The sequence below is a fragment of the Bactrocera tryoni genome, chromosome 4 (genome assembly GCF_016617805.1).
Source record: "Bactrocera tryoni isolate S06 chromosome 4, CSIRO_BtryS06_freeze2, whole genome shotgun sequence".
In the NCBI taxonomy this organism is placed as follows: Eukaryota; Metazoa; Arthropoda; class Insecta; order Diptera; family Tephritidae; genus Bactrocera; species Bactrocera tryoni.
In genome coordinates, this window is record NC_052502.1 from 49,362,175 (window position 1) to 49,378,129 (window position 15,955).

The 15,955-nt window shown below is 33.9% G+C and overlaps 3 protein-coding genes across 4 annotated transcripts; 1 reads left to right on the forward strand and 2 right to left on the reverse strand.

The window, feature by feature from the left end:
• Window positions 1-537: 537 nt before the first annotated feature.
• On the reverse strand, window positions 538-2,316 carry LOC120775073. The gene is made up of 5 exons (XM_040105064.1): window positions 2,273-2,316; window positions 2,132-2,214; window positions 1,894-2,053; window positions 1,742-1,831; window positions 538-1,681 (listed from the first exon to the last, which is right to left on the reverse strand). The coding sequence occupies exons 3-5, from the start codon at window positions 2,037-2,039 to the stop codon at window positions 661-663; spliced, it is 1,257 nt and encodes a 418-aa protein (XP_039960998.1). The 5' UTR covers window positions 2,040-2,053; window positions 2,132-2,214; window positions 2,273-2,316; the 3' UTR covers window positions 538-660.
• Window positions 2,317-3,136: 820 nt separating this feature from the next.
• LOC120773990 (chromosome-associated kinesin KIF4A) lies at window positions 3,137-13,899 on the forward strand. Of its 2 annotated transcripts, none has more exons than XM_040103253.1 (8): window positions 3,137-3,269; window positions 4,855-5,818; window positions 5,881-6,032; window positions 6,206-7,574; window positions 7,642-8,467; window positions 8,541-8,687; window positions 8,762-9,174; window positions 13,009-13,899. In XM_040103253.1, exons 2-8 carry the CDS (start codon window positions 5,148-5,150, stop codon window positions 13,061-13,063), a joined length of 3,633 nt encoding a protein of 1,210 aa, XP_039959187.1. In that variant the 5' UTR covers window positions 3,137-3,269; window positions 4,855-5,147; the 3' UTR covers window positions 13,064-13,899. The 2 variants fall into 2 exon arrangements, with proteins under 2 accessions (XP_039959187.1, XP_039959188.1); XM_040103254.1 differs by having other exon boundaries at window positions 8,544-8,687.
• Window positions 13,762-15,510, reverse strand: LOC120773991. Its single transcript, XM_040103255.1, has 3 exons — window positions 15,228-15,510; window positions 14,217-15,169; window positions 13,762-14,146 (listed from the first exon to the last, which is right to left on the reverse strand). Exons 1-3 carry the CDS (start codon window positions 15,229-15,231, stop codon window positions 13,964-13,966), a joined length of 1,140 nt encoding a protein of 379 aa, XP_039959189.1. The 5' UTR covers window positions 15,232-15,510; the 3' UTR covers window positions 13,762-13,963.
• Window positions 15,511-15,955: the final 445 nt, after the last annotated feature.

Here is a 15,955-nt window from a genome sequence, read left to right on the forward strand (position 1 = left end):
TAATTAAAAAATAAGATTTGAAAAAACATAAAAGAAATATTAGAAGATTTAAAAAAAATAAAAAATATATTTAAAAATATATAAAAAATATAAAAAATTAAAAAATAAAATTAAAACTAAAGATAAAAATTAAAAAACCCAAATAAAAAAACTAAAGCAATAAAAATTATTAAAACTAAAAAGAATAAGATTTAAAAAATATTTTAATTAAAACAAAAATGAATTAGATATTAATTCGAAAATAAAAAAATAAATTAAAAAAATAACGAATTCAAAAAAAAAAATCAAAAAAATATATTAAAAAAATACAACCAAAACAGTATATAACTTTTTAACTTCACAGCACCACAGGCTCTATAATTTTACACAGAATGAAAAAAGTACGAAAAAATGCTTTGAGTAATTTACAGACTTGCAGCAAATTACGTAAAAGCATTTTTTCAATAATTATTATTCGAATATGAATTTCAAGCAAATGCCTTTCTTCGATTGCATTCCAATCTCAAAAAAGGCACTTGCTACGCTGCTCTGCTTTTGACACATTCGGAACACTTGAATTTCAACCAACCATATAAAAAAAAAGTATAAAATAAATTGCGCTAAAAGTTTTACTAAATATAAATAGCTTGCTACGATATTGCTATGCATAAAACTATTCCTTCACAGGCGTAGTGTGCGTGCTGCGCCACGTTTTGGTGTTGTGGTCGACGAGGTCGGGGTGATGCGCTTCATGCCAGACAACGTATATGGCATCCGTGGCCTTCGTTTGGGCGTAGCCGGTGGTGTATGGTCGTTTTTAGTTGGTGTACGCGATTGAATAACGCTTATAGCGGTGCTCTCTTCATCCACATCCGTCAATGGTACGGCTGTGCCAACTTCAGTAACTGCTATACTTTCAATGTCATGCACATCTTGCTGTGTTGCCTGCGTTGGTTCACTTAGCGCAGTTTCGTTAAATTGTGCCATTAGGTTACGACGACGCATACCCATGCTTGATGGCGCTTCGGGATTCACTTCAGCGGCATTATTTGGCAGATGTTCGTAGATAATCAAAGCAATTTGCAAAGATTGATCGGATAGGTTTCGACGATATGATAAACGTAAACGCACAGGTCTATCCCAATCACTTGTGTGGTGCGGTGTAGGTGGGGAGTCTGTGGCAGTTATATTTTGTGGTTTAGCACGCAATTTACCCGTCGCCTCTATATACTTCAATGGCGTATATTCATTGGCTAGCTTTTTGCGTAAATCTGCATCCAACTCTTCATCACTGGATGTATCGTCGCCCAGCATTTGCATGTCAAATTGGGTAGATGTTAACTGACGCCTTGTGACGTGCGTTGTTTTACTGCTTGACGCCGGCATGCGACGCAAATAACTGAATGGTGTTGGAATGGACCGCTTAAGGCGCTTTGGCGCCGACCCACATGCCTCTTCATCTGCATCACTTTCCGAACCAGATGCTATATTTTCAATTTTAATTGTACTTGAAGGCGGTGTTAGTTCACCGATATGAGCTGCGGAATGGCTATGATGCTCTGGTGTTCGATTGCCTGGCAATGGTCGCATCTCCAAGTCATCATCCTCAATGTCACTATCTGCGTAACTTTTCAACGTAGTTATGCCAGTGACTTTATTTATTGGCAACACGAAATCAGCATCCTCCGTTGGCAGTGATTTTCTAAAAACATACAATTTGATAAAAAGTTTTAAGTTGTTCAGGGGTATAAGAAAGAATTACGTTTTCCAATGAGTCGGACGCTGTTCAATTGGTTGGCACTCCTCGACTTTGTCAAAATCTACATGCTCATATTGTGTGGCTACTTCGAATCTGTGCATAAAAACCATGTATATTTAGGTAAAAGCAAAGCATTTTCGACTTCAAAATCAAACCTGAAGTAATCATGTATCTTTGCTGGACCGCGTACTGTGCGTCCGAACCAATCAACTGCTGCATTTGGTGCAACTAGTAATTTCAACTGCCTGCAGTCTGCAGTAAACAACTCCAGATACTCTTTTAAAACATTGGATGCTTCCATTTCACAATGCAGCACTACAATTTATAGAAAAATTGCTGGTATTGTTAATTTTACAACAAATACATTATTGGCCAAATCATCAATTTGGATACCTGTAACACTGTTACTGCTACTCGGAATATTGTCTTATCTTTTGTATATATACGCAGGAAGTTATTCTTTGTTGTTTAGTGGCCTGGTTAATAGCAAAACTTAAGAATTAAAAGTTTTATTTCATATATTGCGTTTTCTACCTGAATTTGGCGTCTTGCGCGCTTTTGTAGACTTTGTTTGCGCCAGCTGCGAATTTAACAGACGGTTTTCAGACTTTGTGTAGAGAACGGCATTGTAATAGATGGTTTAATGGAGTAATAATCGTTGCCACATAAAAGTAGAAAACCGTATTGGAAATAACAGCTGATTGATCGCTTATTTCAGTGAAAACGCCTATTGAAAAATGTATACATTGCTACAGAAATTTCAAATCAGCAAGTGCCTTCTTAGAAAATATATCAATAACGTTGATAAATAGTTGACTAATGCATTAGCAATGTAGTGTTCGTAGCTTTCTTTCACTTTCCACTAAAAATCTAATAATTTAACTATAAATTTTAGATAAAAAAAATTTTCAATTTCTACATAAATATTTTTAAGAAATTTAAATCATATATCCTACATTATGGCTTAAAGTAGCTTCTAAATGTCTAGAATAATTTATGCCTACGTAGTAATTTATAATTCATGGGTATTATATTAAAAACATCCTTCAAATTAGTATGTTATTCAGCAAGCCGTGACTGCATGCAACGCCAATAGTTCGAAAAAAATTGCATGAAAATTAACTCACACACAAAAAACAAGCTGTTTAAAACTACGATAAAGATATGGTGGAACGATTTAATACACACCAAATTTTCGGATAGCTGACTGCTGAATATTGAAAACACAATTAAAAAATCTTTATTTACTAACTAAATGTAGAGCGTTTTATCTACTATTACAAAAACAAAATCTGGCAACACCGCAAATCGTTATCACCAAAATTCAGCTGCAATCGCGCGAATCTATAAAAAAATACAAAATAGCTTATTCCATTAATACCTTCGCCGCGGTAATAGTCTACGATCGCAGCGGCAGCGATAAGCTAAGTGAACATATGGGAGCTAAACGGAAATTTAATAAAAATTGAAACCAATTGAAATGTGTTTGCTTATTGTATTGGGATAAATAAAAGTAAAAGTAATGTGAATTGTAAGTATAATTTAATATATAACAACTACTAGCCACATTGCCAATATTTAAATATTATATAAGTGATATTTTATTTATAAATATATTTCCGGCATATGAAACGTGTTTAATAATTGCTGTATGTGAAACATGGGACAATATTTCTAATGCTAAAATCATATGTTTTCTATTTGCAAAATTGTGTTACTATCGTGTATAATTCACACTTTGTTAAACTTCTTAACCTAACACCAACAAAAAACGTATAAAAACAGGTTTGGTAAATAATAGTAGATAACAATAAACTACTTATCGCTATTAAGAGTATTGTGTTTGAGATAGAACTAAATATATGTACATAGGCATGTGTGTACACTAAATTATTTTCGCGTTTATTTTTTTATACATTTTTCGCAATAGAAAACAGGTAATCTATCTTCCGGTTGCGCAAATAAGTACATTTTTTCCAAACAAGTTTACGGGCTTTGTTAATGTGTGGTCACTGGAACGCTTGGTGGGAAAAGCCATTTTTTAATAGATATGTATACGCATGTAACATTTTCAAATGGATTAACTATTACCAATCAGTGTACAAACAATGAATCATACAGCTCTTAAAACTAGTTTGTAAATGGTAAAATACTTGTATAGAAGTAATTACGACCATGAAAGTTCATTAATTTCAAGCTGTAATTGCAAATGCATTTATAATGGGGTGAATAGTTGAGCACTTAGATCGTCAAATGTCGCAATAGAATCGAAGCAATTATTCTTTGTAAAAACATATTGAATGAATTAAAGTAACTATTTTATACTATAGAAGTAATATTGTTTCAAATATATCTATGTTTGTATAAAGGAAATAGTAAAATGTGCCTATTGCAAAATAATAACTTTTTTGAGTAACGAGAAAGGTTTTATTGGCCTTGACAATCAATTCTTATAATTTACTTCGTGCGAAAAACCACCACACCTATTTTGAAGTGAATTATTTTATAACTTTACTTCTTATATACAGACATGATAACAGGCGCGTTCATGATTATCAGGCACAATAGGTGCTCCTACACATGATTATTGCTCTACGCTTATCAAATTAACATAATTAAATCCGTGAAACGCAAAGTTAAACCCACAGTTATTAAAACTTGTATTGATTGTATTCTGATAAAAGCTCATATACATACATATGTATATAATGGAATACTACATAAATACCCAATCAATTGGTTCATATTAATATTTTTACGTCAATGCACATACACAATTAAACCAAAGTGTGTGGGTAAATTAAGAAAACTCAAATATTAAAAATTATTACTCAATACAATGGAAGCAATTGCCTTTTGCTTCATCATAATTGCAATGACTCCCTTAAACATAATTTTGCTATATACATTTTTAACTATTACAACTTTTATTTATTATTATATACTACTATATACTACATACATTTATTATATTTATACATTTTTATGCTGCATAAAAATTAATTAGCACTTTACAAATTAGCAAACAATCATTAATGAAAAAATAAATTTGAAAGTGAAGAGTACAATTTTATTTCCCCGCCAACAAACCTATGATGGCAACTCTTTTTTTTCAGCACACATTCCATCCAATCTATTACATTCGGCAGCTGAATGGAAATCGCTGACGACGGCTTGAACAACAGCTAACAACAGCGCCATTTCGAATTTCACTGTTCTTGTTGAAGGACATTCTTACAATTTTCCTAATTTTTCTTTAAGTTCCGTTATTTATGTTTAAATAATACTAAATATCACTGACTGACGTAGTGCCTAAGATAAACAAATAGCCAATTAAAGAAAAAACTCCATATATAATTGAAGGTGAAAAAATCGATACAAGGTGGAGGGAAAAAATAAAATTAGTTCAATGGGCGATGTTGATAATGTGCGTGTGGCGGTACGCATACGGCCACTTGTGCCTTCGGAACGGGATCGGGGCTGTCAGGAGGCTGTAGAGCGTGTCGGTGATTCTCCACAAGTGATTGTGAATCGTTCGGATACATTCACTTTCAATTATGTGTTCGACGCTCGTGATACACAAGAATATATATATGATGTGATCGTAACAGGTCTATTAGACAAATTCTTCTCAGGATTTAATGCCACAATACTTGCTTATGGCCAGACTGGTTCTGGAAAGACTCATACAATGGGTACGTCTTTTGATGGAGAATTGGATGAAAATGCTGGCGTTATACCACGTATTATGCGCGATATTTTTGAACGCATCAAAAATTTAGCCAATGAATGTGATTTTGTGGTGAAGTGTTCGTTTATGGAATTGTATCAAGAGCAATTGTATGATTTATTATCGGACCAGCCACGGGAGCAGGCGGTTGTTGAAATGCGTGAAAATCGCAATGGCGTCATTATGCCAGGTTTAACAGAAATGTTAGTATCGTCAGCAGGAGAAACAACTGATTGTCTCCTGCGCGGCTCCTCGGGACGAGCTGTTGCAGCTACTGCCATGAACGAGCAATCATCGCGTTCGCATGCAATTTTCACGATAACAGTGGAGGCCACGAAAAAGGATGAGATGTATGTACATATTTGGCACTCAATATATTTTTAATTATTTACTAAACAAATTTCTTTTGCAGGCGCACAGTAACCACATCGAAATTTCATTTAGTTGATTTGGCTGGTTCGGAGCGTTCCAAGAAAACCCAAGCCACAGGTGATCGTTTCAAAGAGGGCGTTAAAATTAATCAGGGTCTATTAGCGTTGGGAAATGTTATATCAGCACTGGGTTGTAAGTAAATAACATATGCTCGCGCGTGTTGTTGTATTTTGGCGTAACACTAATGGTTGGTGTAGTTAGAATGTAGTACTAACATAAAATAGTTGAAATGATATTGCTATATTTTATATTTAAAACTATATAAATTAAAAAGTATTGATTAAATATATTGTATTTTTTTTCAGCTGGTCAAGGTTCAGGATTCGTACGTTACCGCGACTCCAAGCTGACTCGTCTGTTGCAAGACTCCCTCGGCGGCAATTCGATCACACTAATGATAGCCTGCGTCAGTCCGGCAGACTACAATGTCGCCGAGACGTTAAGTACCCTACGCTATGCAGACCGTGCACGAAAAATCAAAAATAAACCAATCGTTAACCAAGACCCACACGCTGCAGAGATTAATCACCTTAAGGGCATCATACAAAAGTTACGCGTTGAACTATTGGCTGCAACTGGCGGCACTGCACAAATGAGTAGCTCACTAAACGGCGCACTACAGAGCATACCAGCGCCACCAGGTGCCGCGACTGCCATCGTAAACACAAGCGGTGAGATGGTTAAGAAATATCAAATACTCCAAGAGAAATACCACACCTTGCAACGACAGTTCCAGGCGACACTGCACGACGTAGCTGAGCACGAAATGCGTGCACACATTACGGAGGAAGCGCATGAGAAGCTCCAACTAAAAATGAGCGAGCTAAAAGTCATTGCAAACGAGTTGGGCAGCAGCTACAAAGTAAATGCCACCTTGGAAGAACAAGAGAATACTGCTGAACGCATCAAACAATTAAATCAATTGGTCGATGGTCTTGACGTGGAGTTGGAGCGCACACAAACCGAAATAGAAAACCACAAACGTGAAACACTTAACGGCAGTGTTGGCAGTGGCGAAGACGAAGATGCCAGCAGTGCGCTGCTGGAAGTACGCTCGCAAATGCAGGAGCAAGCTGATGCCTACACCAATATACAAATGGATTATAAGGAACAATTGCGACGCATTAATCGCGAATTAAACCTCAAAGAAGAGCTGCATCAACGTGTTGCTGGTAATTTGGTGAAATTTTGTACGCTGGAAGATAATACCGAAGAAAAGTTTAAGGAATGCGAGAAAAAGATACAAGAGTTGGAAGATGAAAGAAATCAATTGCTGGACAAGCTGCGGCATGTAAAAGAAAATGCCTCGGCCAAATTAGCAGAGGAACGCCGCAAACGCCTACAGACGCTCGAACATGAGATTAGCGACATGAAGCGCAAGAACACGCAGCAAGCCAAGTTGTTGAAAGTGCGTGAGAAGGAGACGCAAAAAATACAGAATCTACACACTGAAATACAAGCCATGAAAGAATCCAAAGTGAAGTTGATACGGGCAATGCGCCAAGAATCGGAGAACTTCCGTCAATGGAAAATGTCGCGCGAAAAAGAGTTGATACAGTTGCGCAACAAAGACCGCAAGCTAAAGAACGAAATGGCCCGCAAGGAGGCGTTGCACACCAAGCAACGCAATGTCTTGAAACGCAAGTGCGAGGAAGCGCTCGCCATCAACAAACGGTATTAATTTTATTACTATAATCATGTTAAAATTTGTTTATGTATAACGTGCAACTACTATTTTCAGGCTCAAAGATGCTTTGGACCGACAGCGTGTGGCACAATCACAGCGTCAGAAGCCACAAACAGCTAAAGATGCGAATACGGCCAGCAACAAGATCGAACAGGTCATCTCGTGGGTGGAACGCGAATTAGAGGTAATTGTAACGTTCATCGATGCAGAACATTCGCTTGAACAGTTAATGGAAGATCGCGTGATCATTAGCACTCGCATTGCGGAACTACAAAAGCAGTCACCGGAAACGGGCAGTGGCGTAGCACAAGAGTTGGACACACTGCGCGAGGATCTCGAAATGCGCAATGCACAGATAACCGATTTGCAGCAGAAGGTTTGCTCCATAGATCTGGAAACGCGCATGCGCACCCTCGCCGAGGGCATACAAAGCGTGCCAGAGGCGCGTGCTGTGCTACGCAAAGTGCTCAAATCGATTTCCGATATGCGACGCGAACATGCCATTCGCCTGCAGGAACAAAAGATCGCCTTGGACGAGCAGATTGCGCTGCGTGAGGCAGCCGAGCAAACGAGTACAGTAGCAGCGAAGCGCATGCGTCTCATGGAGTTGGAACACGAAGAGGCTATAGCAGAACGTGAGAACACGTACGAAGAGAAGATAGCCGTGCTATTGAGGGAATTACATAACGCGCCACAGCTGGCCGTGGGCACAGGTGATGCGCTAACACCAGAGCAAGAGGAGCGTCTGAAAATCCAAGAGGAGCAATTGAACAAAATGGACACATTGCGCGAAGAATTGGAATACTACAAGAATTTGGTTAACGAATTGCAGCAGGCGGTGCAAGCGAAGGGTACACGCAAAAAAGAGGTTTTCAAGAAGGTGAGCAAATGGCTGCACAGGGGGTTGACGCACACAAATTAGAGATGAGTATGAGTATCGTTGTTGTTTGCAGCAGGTAATTAAACAAGAAACCATTGAGCTTGATGATAACGGTGAAGACGATGATGCCATATCGCTTTCGAGTGGGCCCGATCAGGACGACTCTGATGATCCGGACTGGGCCAAAACCCCGGGCTACCGACGTAGAAATCGACTCACTGTAAGCCAGACGCCATATCGTAGATTAATCTCTTAAAATTCACTTCACTATTGTCTATATTTCACACAATGCAGCGTCTGACAACTAGCCGGAACACTAGCACCGATAATGACACCTTCACCACAGCTACCAGTCATCCCGAGCGCAAAAATAACACCACCAAGCGTAAGATGGGTGGCTGCAAGTGTCGCAAGGATTGCACGAACAAGCGTTGCGGTTGCTTTTCTCTTGGCGATAAATGCTCGTCGAAGTGCCATTGTGGCGACGCTTGCAGAAATGGCAAACATTCCACAGACAATGACGACAAAGAGAACGAGGAGTCTGGTGCTAGCGATGACAATAACCATAGTGCGCCGCCAGCCGCTGATCGCTCATTGGAACGCACACCGCCGAAAGCGAACCTAACCGTTAGCAATGACGTAAGCAAAGATGCTGAATCTACTTTTGTGAAGCCCAACCCCGCGTATCTCACACCGAAAATGGCCAGGTAATTGTTGCATGACATTTGTTGCTGCTTTCACTACTTTCAAGAGCACATGCCTTCATTATCATTTCATTCAAATTTTGTGCTTGTTGAACGTCAACATTTGAACAGCTTTGCCATACATAGCTCGCCTTTGGTCGAGCGCAGTATTTTGTGAACGCCATTTAATCTTATCTAACACGAATGTTCTTAGTAACAATAACAAAAAAGTGCATTTTACCGCCTGCATGTGTATATTAAATGGCTATGGCTTCTACTTTTCAATAATTTTTGTGCATAAGCTACTCAATTTTATTTGTTTATCTGCTATTGATTTCTGGATGTATTCTCATTTCAAAATTGTATTTATGTTAATTGCTGCTGCACTATATACATACTATGTACTTTAACATTTAATGTTTTATATTTATATTAACTACTATTTTTGGGTGCTCGTAGTACGTTGGGTTTTGGAGGTTGTGATTTTCCGTTTCTGAATGATTTTGTATCTATTTTTTATTTATTTAAAATTTAGAAAGTCGTCTGTCTTTTTGAATATGCAGACTTTTGTAAATATCTGCCAAAGTCGCTCTTTTCAATGCCGTTTTTTGTGGAATTAATTTTCAAAATTTTTTTTCTAAACTTTCAAAATTTCTAAATTATTTTTTTTAATTTTCAAAAATTTTCCTAAACTTCAAAAATTTTTTTTATAAATTTTTAATTTTTTTTTTTTTCTAATTTTTCAACATTTGTTTTTTTAGATTTTCAACATTTTTTCTAAATTTTCAAAATTTTTTCTAAACGGTCAAATTTTTTTTATTCGGAACTTTAAAAAATTTTTCTAAATGTTTAATTTTTTTTAATTTAAAAGATTTTTTAAATGTTTAATTTTTTTTCTTAATTTAAAAATTGTTTTAAATGTTAAATTTTTTTCCTAATTTTAAAAATTTTTTAATTTTCAAAATGTTTTCTAAACTTTAAAGATATTTTCAAAAATTTTTTTTCGAATTTTTTTTCTAAATTTTGAAAGTATTTTCTAAATGTTAAATTTTTTTAATTTTCAAAATATTTTCTAATTTTTTAATTTACAATTTTTATTATTAAATTTAATTTAATTTTAATTTTAATTTTTTAATTAAATGTTTTTTTATTTTTATTTTTTTAATTTTATTTATTTTTTTTTTATTTTATTTTTTTAATTTTATTATTTTTTTTAATTTTATTATTTTTTTATTTTTTATTTTTTTAATTTTATTTAATTTTTTTAATTTTATTATTTTTTTATTTTATTAATTGCATTATTATTTTTTTAATTTTATTATTTTTTTTTTAATTTTATTATTTTTTTTAATTTTATTATTATTTTTTAATTTTATTATTTTTTTTAAATTTTTTTTTTTTTTTTTTTTAATTTTTTATTTTTTTTTTTAAATTTTTTTAAATTTTATTTTTTTTAATTTTATTATTTTTTTTTAATTTATTATTTTTTTTTATTATTTTTTATTTTATTATTTTTAATTTTTTTTTTTTAATTTTATTATTTTTTTAATTTTATTATTTTTTTAATTTTATTATTTTTTTTATAATTTTATTTTTTTAATTTTTTATTTTTTTTAATTTTATTATTTTTTTAATTTTATTATTTTTTTTTTATTTTACTATTAATTTTATCTATTATTTTTTTTAATTTTATTATTTTTTTTTGTAATGTTAAAAAAAAATTTTTTTTTCTAAATTTTCAAAACAATCCCTAAACTTTTTACTTTAAATTCTCGAGCAATTCACGATCGAATTTTAGCAAAAGAATTTGAATTTATCGTTATACATATTGGGGAAATGTGCTGCAGTGCTATAAAAACTATTGCATATTTTTAGGTGCTTGGTGTTATTGGTTGAATTTTTGTTGAAGGGAAGTCTTCGTTAGAACATATGTAAGTATCCTTCATTTAGGTTTTCCATATTTTAAAGAAAATGATACGAGATTTATACAAATTTTTTGTAGAGTGCATAATAAGTTTAAATTTATTCCCCAAAGTGCTATTAGTTAGATGAAGGATTAGTGTCGGGTTTCCATTATATGCTGAACAGTAATATTGAGTTGGTCAGGAAAATTGTAACACCCACCAGGAAACGTCGGCGATTCTATAAAAACATATGTAAATGTATATATAAATGATCGGCATTACGAGCTGAGTCGATTTAGCCATGTCTGTATGTCTTTATATACGTAAATTAGTTACTATCGTAGTTTTTGAGAAATCGATTTAAAATTTTTTTCACGTCCTTTTCCCTCCAAGAAGCTTTTTATTTGTCGGAACTGCCGATATTGGAACAATACAGGATATAGCTGCCAAATAAACTGACCGATCAAAGTCCTCTTTTAGAAATCTTTTTTAATTTATCTTGCCAAATTGCTTTTAGAAATCTTTTTTAAATTGGCAAGATAGCTAAGAGGTTTTTTAAACTTCATGAAATATTTAGTTATTCGAAGGTAATAAAAATGATTTTTGATTTCCTAAAAATTATTTAAAAAGCTAGCTAAGTAGCTAATTGTGTATATACATATGTATGTGCAAGCAAATCAACTTTGAACATACATATGTATGTATGTAAATATTAGATTATGGAATTTTTCCAAATGTACTACCGTTATGGCTTAATGAAAACTCTACGTGTAAAAGGTAAATTAATCAACATCTTTTTTTAATTAATTTATTCTTTTTAATTAATTAATTTTTTGTTTTTATTTTTTTTTTTTTACTTTTTAATTAATTAATTTTATTTTAATTAATTATTTTTTTTTTTAATATTATTTATTTTTATTAATTTTGTTAACTTTTAGTTTTTGTTTGGCTTTTATTTATTTTTATTTTTTTAAATTTTTTTTTTTAATATTTTAAAATTTTAAAAAAATTTTTTTTTATTTTTTTTATTAAATAATTTTTTTTTTTTTATATTTAAATAAATTTTTTTTTATTTTTAATTTTTTTATATTTAAATAAATTTTTTTTATTTAAATAAATTTTTTTTATTTTAAATAAATTTTATTTTTTATTTTAAATAAATTTTATTTTTTTATATTTAAATAATTTTTTTTAATTTTGTTTTTTTTTTTATTACTTGACTTGTCGTTGTGGGTGAGCAAACAATAGTATTACAATAGCATTTTTGAAGTTTTGCCCTCAGAAATCAATTTTGTTTATATTAGGGTGCTCTTCTCGAGCATAAAATTCTTATTAATCGACATTGCCAAATGAAGAACAAATATTTATGTATGTACATATATAAATAAATAAATACAGTATATAAATAAAAAGTATAATGTATAACAACAAAAAATTTCTAAACAAACTTGTAAATCACTATCTGCACTAACAAGTCAAGTTCTATATAATTCCGAGCAACGCACGAACTATTAATTATTGCTTTTGCTATTTGCCTGCTTGTAGTTTTAATGCATTTTAAATTTTCCTTTCAAATTAATAAGCTGTTAATTTTCACCAATTTTTTAATTTTCATAAAATTTTAATTTTCACAAATTTTTAATTTTCACAAATTTTTAATTTTTACAAATTTTTAATTTTCACAAAAATTTTTAATTTTCACAGATTTTTAATTTTCACAGATTTTTAATTTTCATAAATTTTCACAAATTTTTAATTTTATTGTTTATGGTAATTTCACTAGTTTCACTTATTCACTTAATTATTTCCACCTTTTCACATAAATTGCAAGTACCAGCATGAAATCACCGGTGTATGTCTGCACATGAAACATGATTTTTAGTTAAAAATAATAAGCGCCACAAAGCTAAAACTTACCTGCTTCTTGTTCTCAAATGTTCTTCTGTGCTTTCAGATTATCCACCATATCCTTCGATTTGCCTTCAGCCAAGAAGAAATTCTTCGAGTGAAAAATGTGTCAAAAAAAAATGTAAAATGTAAAAGACTAAATTTACTACAAAAGTGCGCATATTTTAGGCGAGCAAAGGCGAATGTCATTAATCAATTTAATCATCAAACGCATTCGAAACATTGTTTGTCACGAGAAGACGATACTTTCCATAAAAGCATACTTACGCGCGGCTAAAGCGTTCCACATGCATTTAGTAGTTAATAAATATGAAAATTAAAATTAAAATTGTTATTTCGTAGGTTACGTGTATAATTATATCGAAATTGTATTAATATTAGCCAAATGGAATTGTTAATAGTAAGGAAAGCCTGCGCTTGCCTAAAATGTGTGTGATTTTGTAAGGGAAAACAACAACAACAATAACTATTTAACTATAATAATCCTTTAGTTAAACAAAAACATATAGTTAAACATACATATAGTATATAAATATATATAAATATTAAATTTCTTAGTTATCTGCAATTTGGGCAAATTTAAGTTAAATTTTAAATCTAAACTATTCGATTATAAATAGTAAGTTACATACACATTTTTAAAACGCTGTATGTGCGCGTCCAGTTTGTTTAATGTTTCGCATCATTAACTCATTGACACCCCATCCTAACTCCTCCCTACAACATATCCACATCTGTCAATTTGGTCATTGATTTTAACGTTTCATTGTCAGCATTTTTGCATTGTTATTGTATTTATTTTAAAATATTTTATTTTGTTTTTTTTTTTTGCTTGTGTAGAGATCTACTACGTATATTTTAGTCATACAACACGGCTTGATTACTCAAGCAATTGATTATTTCATTTTTTACGTAATAAAAAGCCATTTGTAAGTTATATTTGAAAAATCCAAGGTCTTTATTCAAAATTCACACAACCACTCAATACAGAATTCATTCCCTCAAACCATCGGACAGGTATACGGTTGACCATCGCGACAGCAATACTCCCGTCCGGCCGACAAATTCGTATTGTGCCATTGATTGCGGCAATTCTTGATGAAGAGGTAGGCGCGCTCCTTGCGGCAGTCCCGATTTAGCGTTGCGCATAGTATGTTCGCTGAGTTGGGCAAATGCTGCACTATCTGGTGGCAGTTTTAGTCGACACAGTGTCACTAAATAAAAAACAATAAAAAATATCGCTTATGTACTTACAGTTTCCAGGCATTTGGTCTGGCATTGCTTTTGTCCGACAGCGTTGCAAGCAAATGTGCGGTCCAACTCGTTGGTGATCACTGGTGCGCCCTCGGGTTGTTCGTTGGTGCCGCGTTTGATTTGTGAGGCTAGAAAAACGCCACAGGTGCATGGTACCGCTCGACTATGCTCTGTCGTTGTCGTTGTCGCTGATGTTTTGCGCGCTTTTGCTTGCGTGTTGCGCGCAGCCAGGGCGCGTGGTGCAACCAACAACTCTGGCTGTGGCAAAGGAAAGAGCTCTTCGACTTCAGCGTTTGTCTCGGTGTGGCCCGTTACTTGTGTGTTACTCGGCGCTTCCACGTTATCGCCGATTACGTGCACTCCATGTCCATCGTGGTACAGTTGTGGTGCTTCTAAGGTGTTGTTCACCGCTGGCATTATATGTGGCAGCAGTGTGTCCACGCTAGATACGCTTTGCCTCATTGTTTTTAAATCCACATATTGGCTGTGTGTGGCGGCGTCTTCATATTGCCAGGGCTTCGGCATATAGATGGCAGCCTCTGCCTCGGCTTTATTATTCTCCATGTTGTTGTTATTGTAGTGAGTACCTACATTACTCTCCATCGCCGGCAGTGGTGTTGTTGTTGCCCATGCGCTCCAATCTGTGGGCGCCAATGAATGTAGCAAAGTAGGCGTGGTGCTGCTGGTGGTTATTAACATTGTGCTGCCGACGAGAGAACTGGCGCTCGTGCTCATGCCCGTATTCACACTGGCGGCTGCACTGATTGGTGATCTTCGCATATAATCTGGTCTTAACTTGTAGCGTCTCTCTTTTGTTGTATTTATTTTGCCGAAAATGGGTTTCTTGTAGGCAATTTTCATAGTACCCGCCTCCACATCCTGGCTTAAGCTTAGTACCGCCAATAAAATTGTTGTTGAAAAGAGTGTTTTTACAAAAAGACCCCTGAAATATACTGTAAGTCGTTCAAAAGCATGAAAAGAAATTTAGTAAAATGAAAAAAATCCACTTACCCATGTCGTTGTTCTGCACCGTTTATACCTTTCTGCGTTTAATGTTGCAAGAAAGTGCTCATTTCATAGTGTCGGCTGCTGTTTAAATATGTCTGCGCTTATTGTTTACATTTCCCAAGCTAGTACTGTACCTTTAGTTGACCTAAGCATTTTTTCCCCACAAGCTTTTGGTTTTCTGTCAACTCTGCAAGGTTATTCTGCGCGTTTTCTGCAGAACTCTTGGCCGCTGACTTTGGTCAAGAAGTTCAAGTGCAGAAGTTGTACTGAAAGTGTGTCAAGTTTGAGCGCGAAATTTAATTGTTTTGTATTTAGCTCATTTAATTTGTTTATTGAAGTTCTTGTCACTTAAATAGAAATAATAATTTGTGAATTGGTGTCCGTAATCTATATAAAATATATGTAAAGTTGACCCCTGAAGGTATGTCTAGAATCCCTAACTCAATGCGGAGTTATTTCATGATTGGACTGGAGCACCTGAAGTCTTGCAACTTTTCCAACGGCGTGAGTAAACTTTGAACTACTAACAAGGCTTTGTTTAACCCGAAGCGACATGATGACCGAGTTGAGACTCAATTCAATGGCCATATCTCTTCGGATACGCGAGCGAGAGCTATTTTAGCCGGCAATTTACACTGTACCCTTCGGCAGATAAAGCCAAACGATGTGTTAGGTCAGAGTGTCATCAATAAGGCAAAATCTTTCAAATCCATTGGCCTTGATAGAATAAA

Bases quoted from the DNA above. Each gene is read 5' to 3' on its own strand.
- LOC120775073 (XM_040105064.1), bottom strand. From the start codon at position 2,039: ATGGAAGCATCCAATGTTTTAAAAGAGTATCTGGAGTTGTTTACTGCA. The intron at 1,832-1,893 runs GTTTGATTTTGA...TTTTATGCACAG, and splicing joins AAGATACATGATTACTTCAG to ATTCGAAGTAGCCACACAAT. The intron at 1,682-1,741 runs GTAATTCTTTCT...GTATGTTTTTAG, and splicing joins CGTCCGACTCATTGGAAAAC to AAAATCACTGCCAACGGAGG.
- LOC120773990 (XM_040103253.1), top strand. From the start codon at position 5,148: ATGGGCGATGTTGATAATGTGCGTGTGGCGGTACGCATACGGCCACTT. The intron at 5,819-5,880 runs GTATGTACATAT...TTTCTTTTGCAG, and splicing joins GCCACGAAAAAGGATGAGAT to GCGCACAGTAACCACATCGA. The intron at 8,468-8,540 runs GTGAGCAAATGG...TGTTGTTTGCAG, and splicing joins AAAAAGAGGTTTTCAAGAAG to CAGGTAATTAAACAAGAAAC.
- LOC120773991 (XM_040103255.1), bottom strand. The intron at 14,147-14,216 runs GTAAGTACATAA...AACTGCCACCAG, and splicing joins AGACCAAATGCCTGGAAACT to ATAGTGCAGCATTTGCCCAA.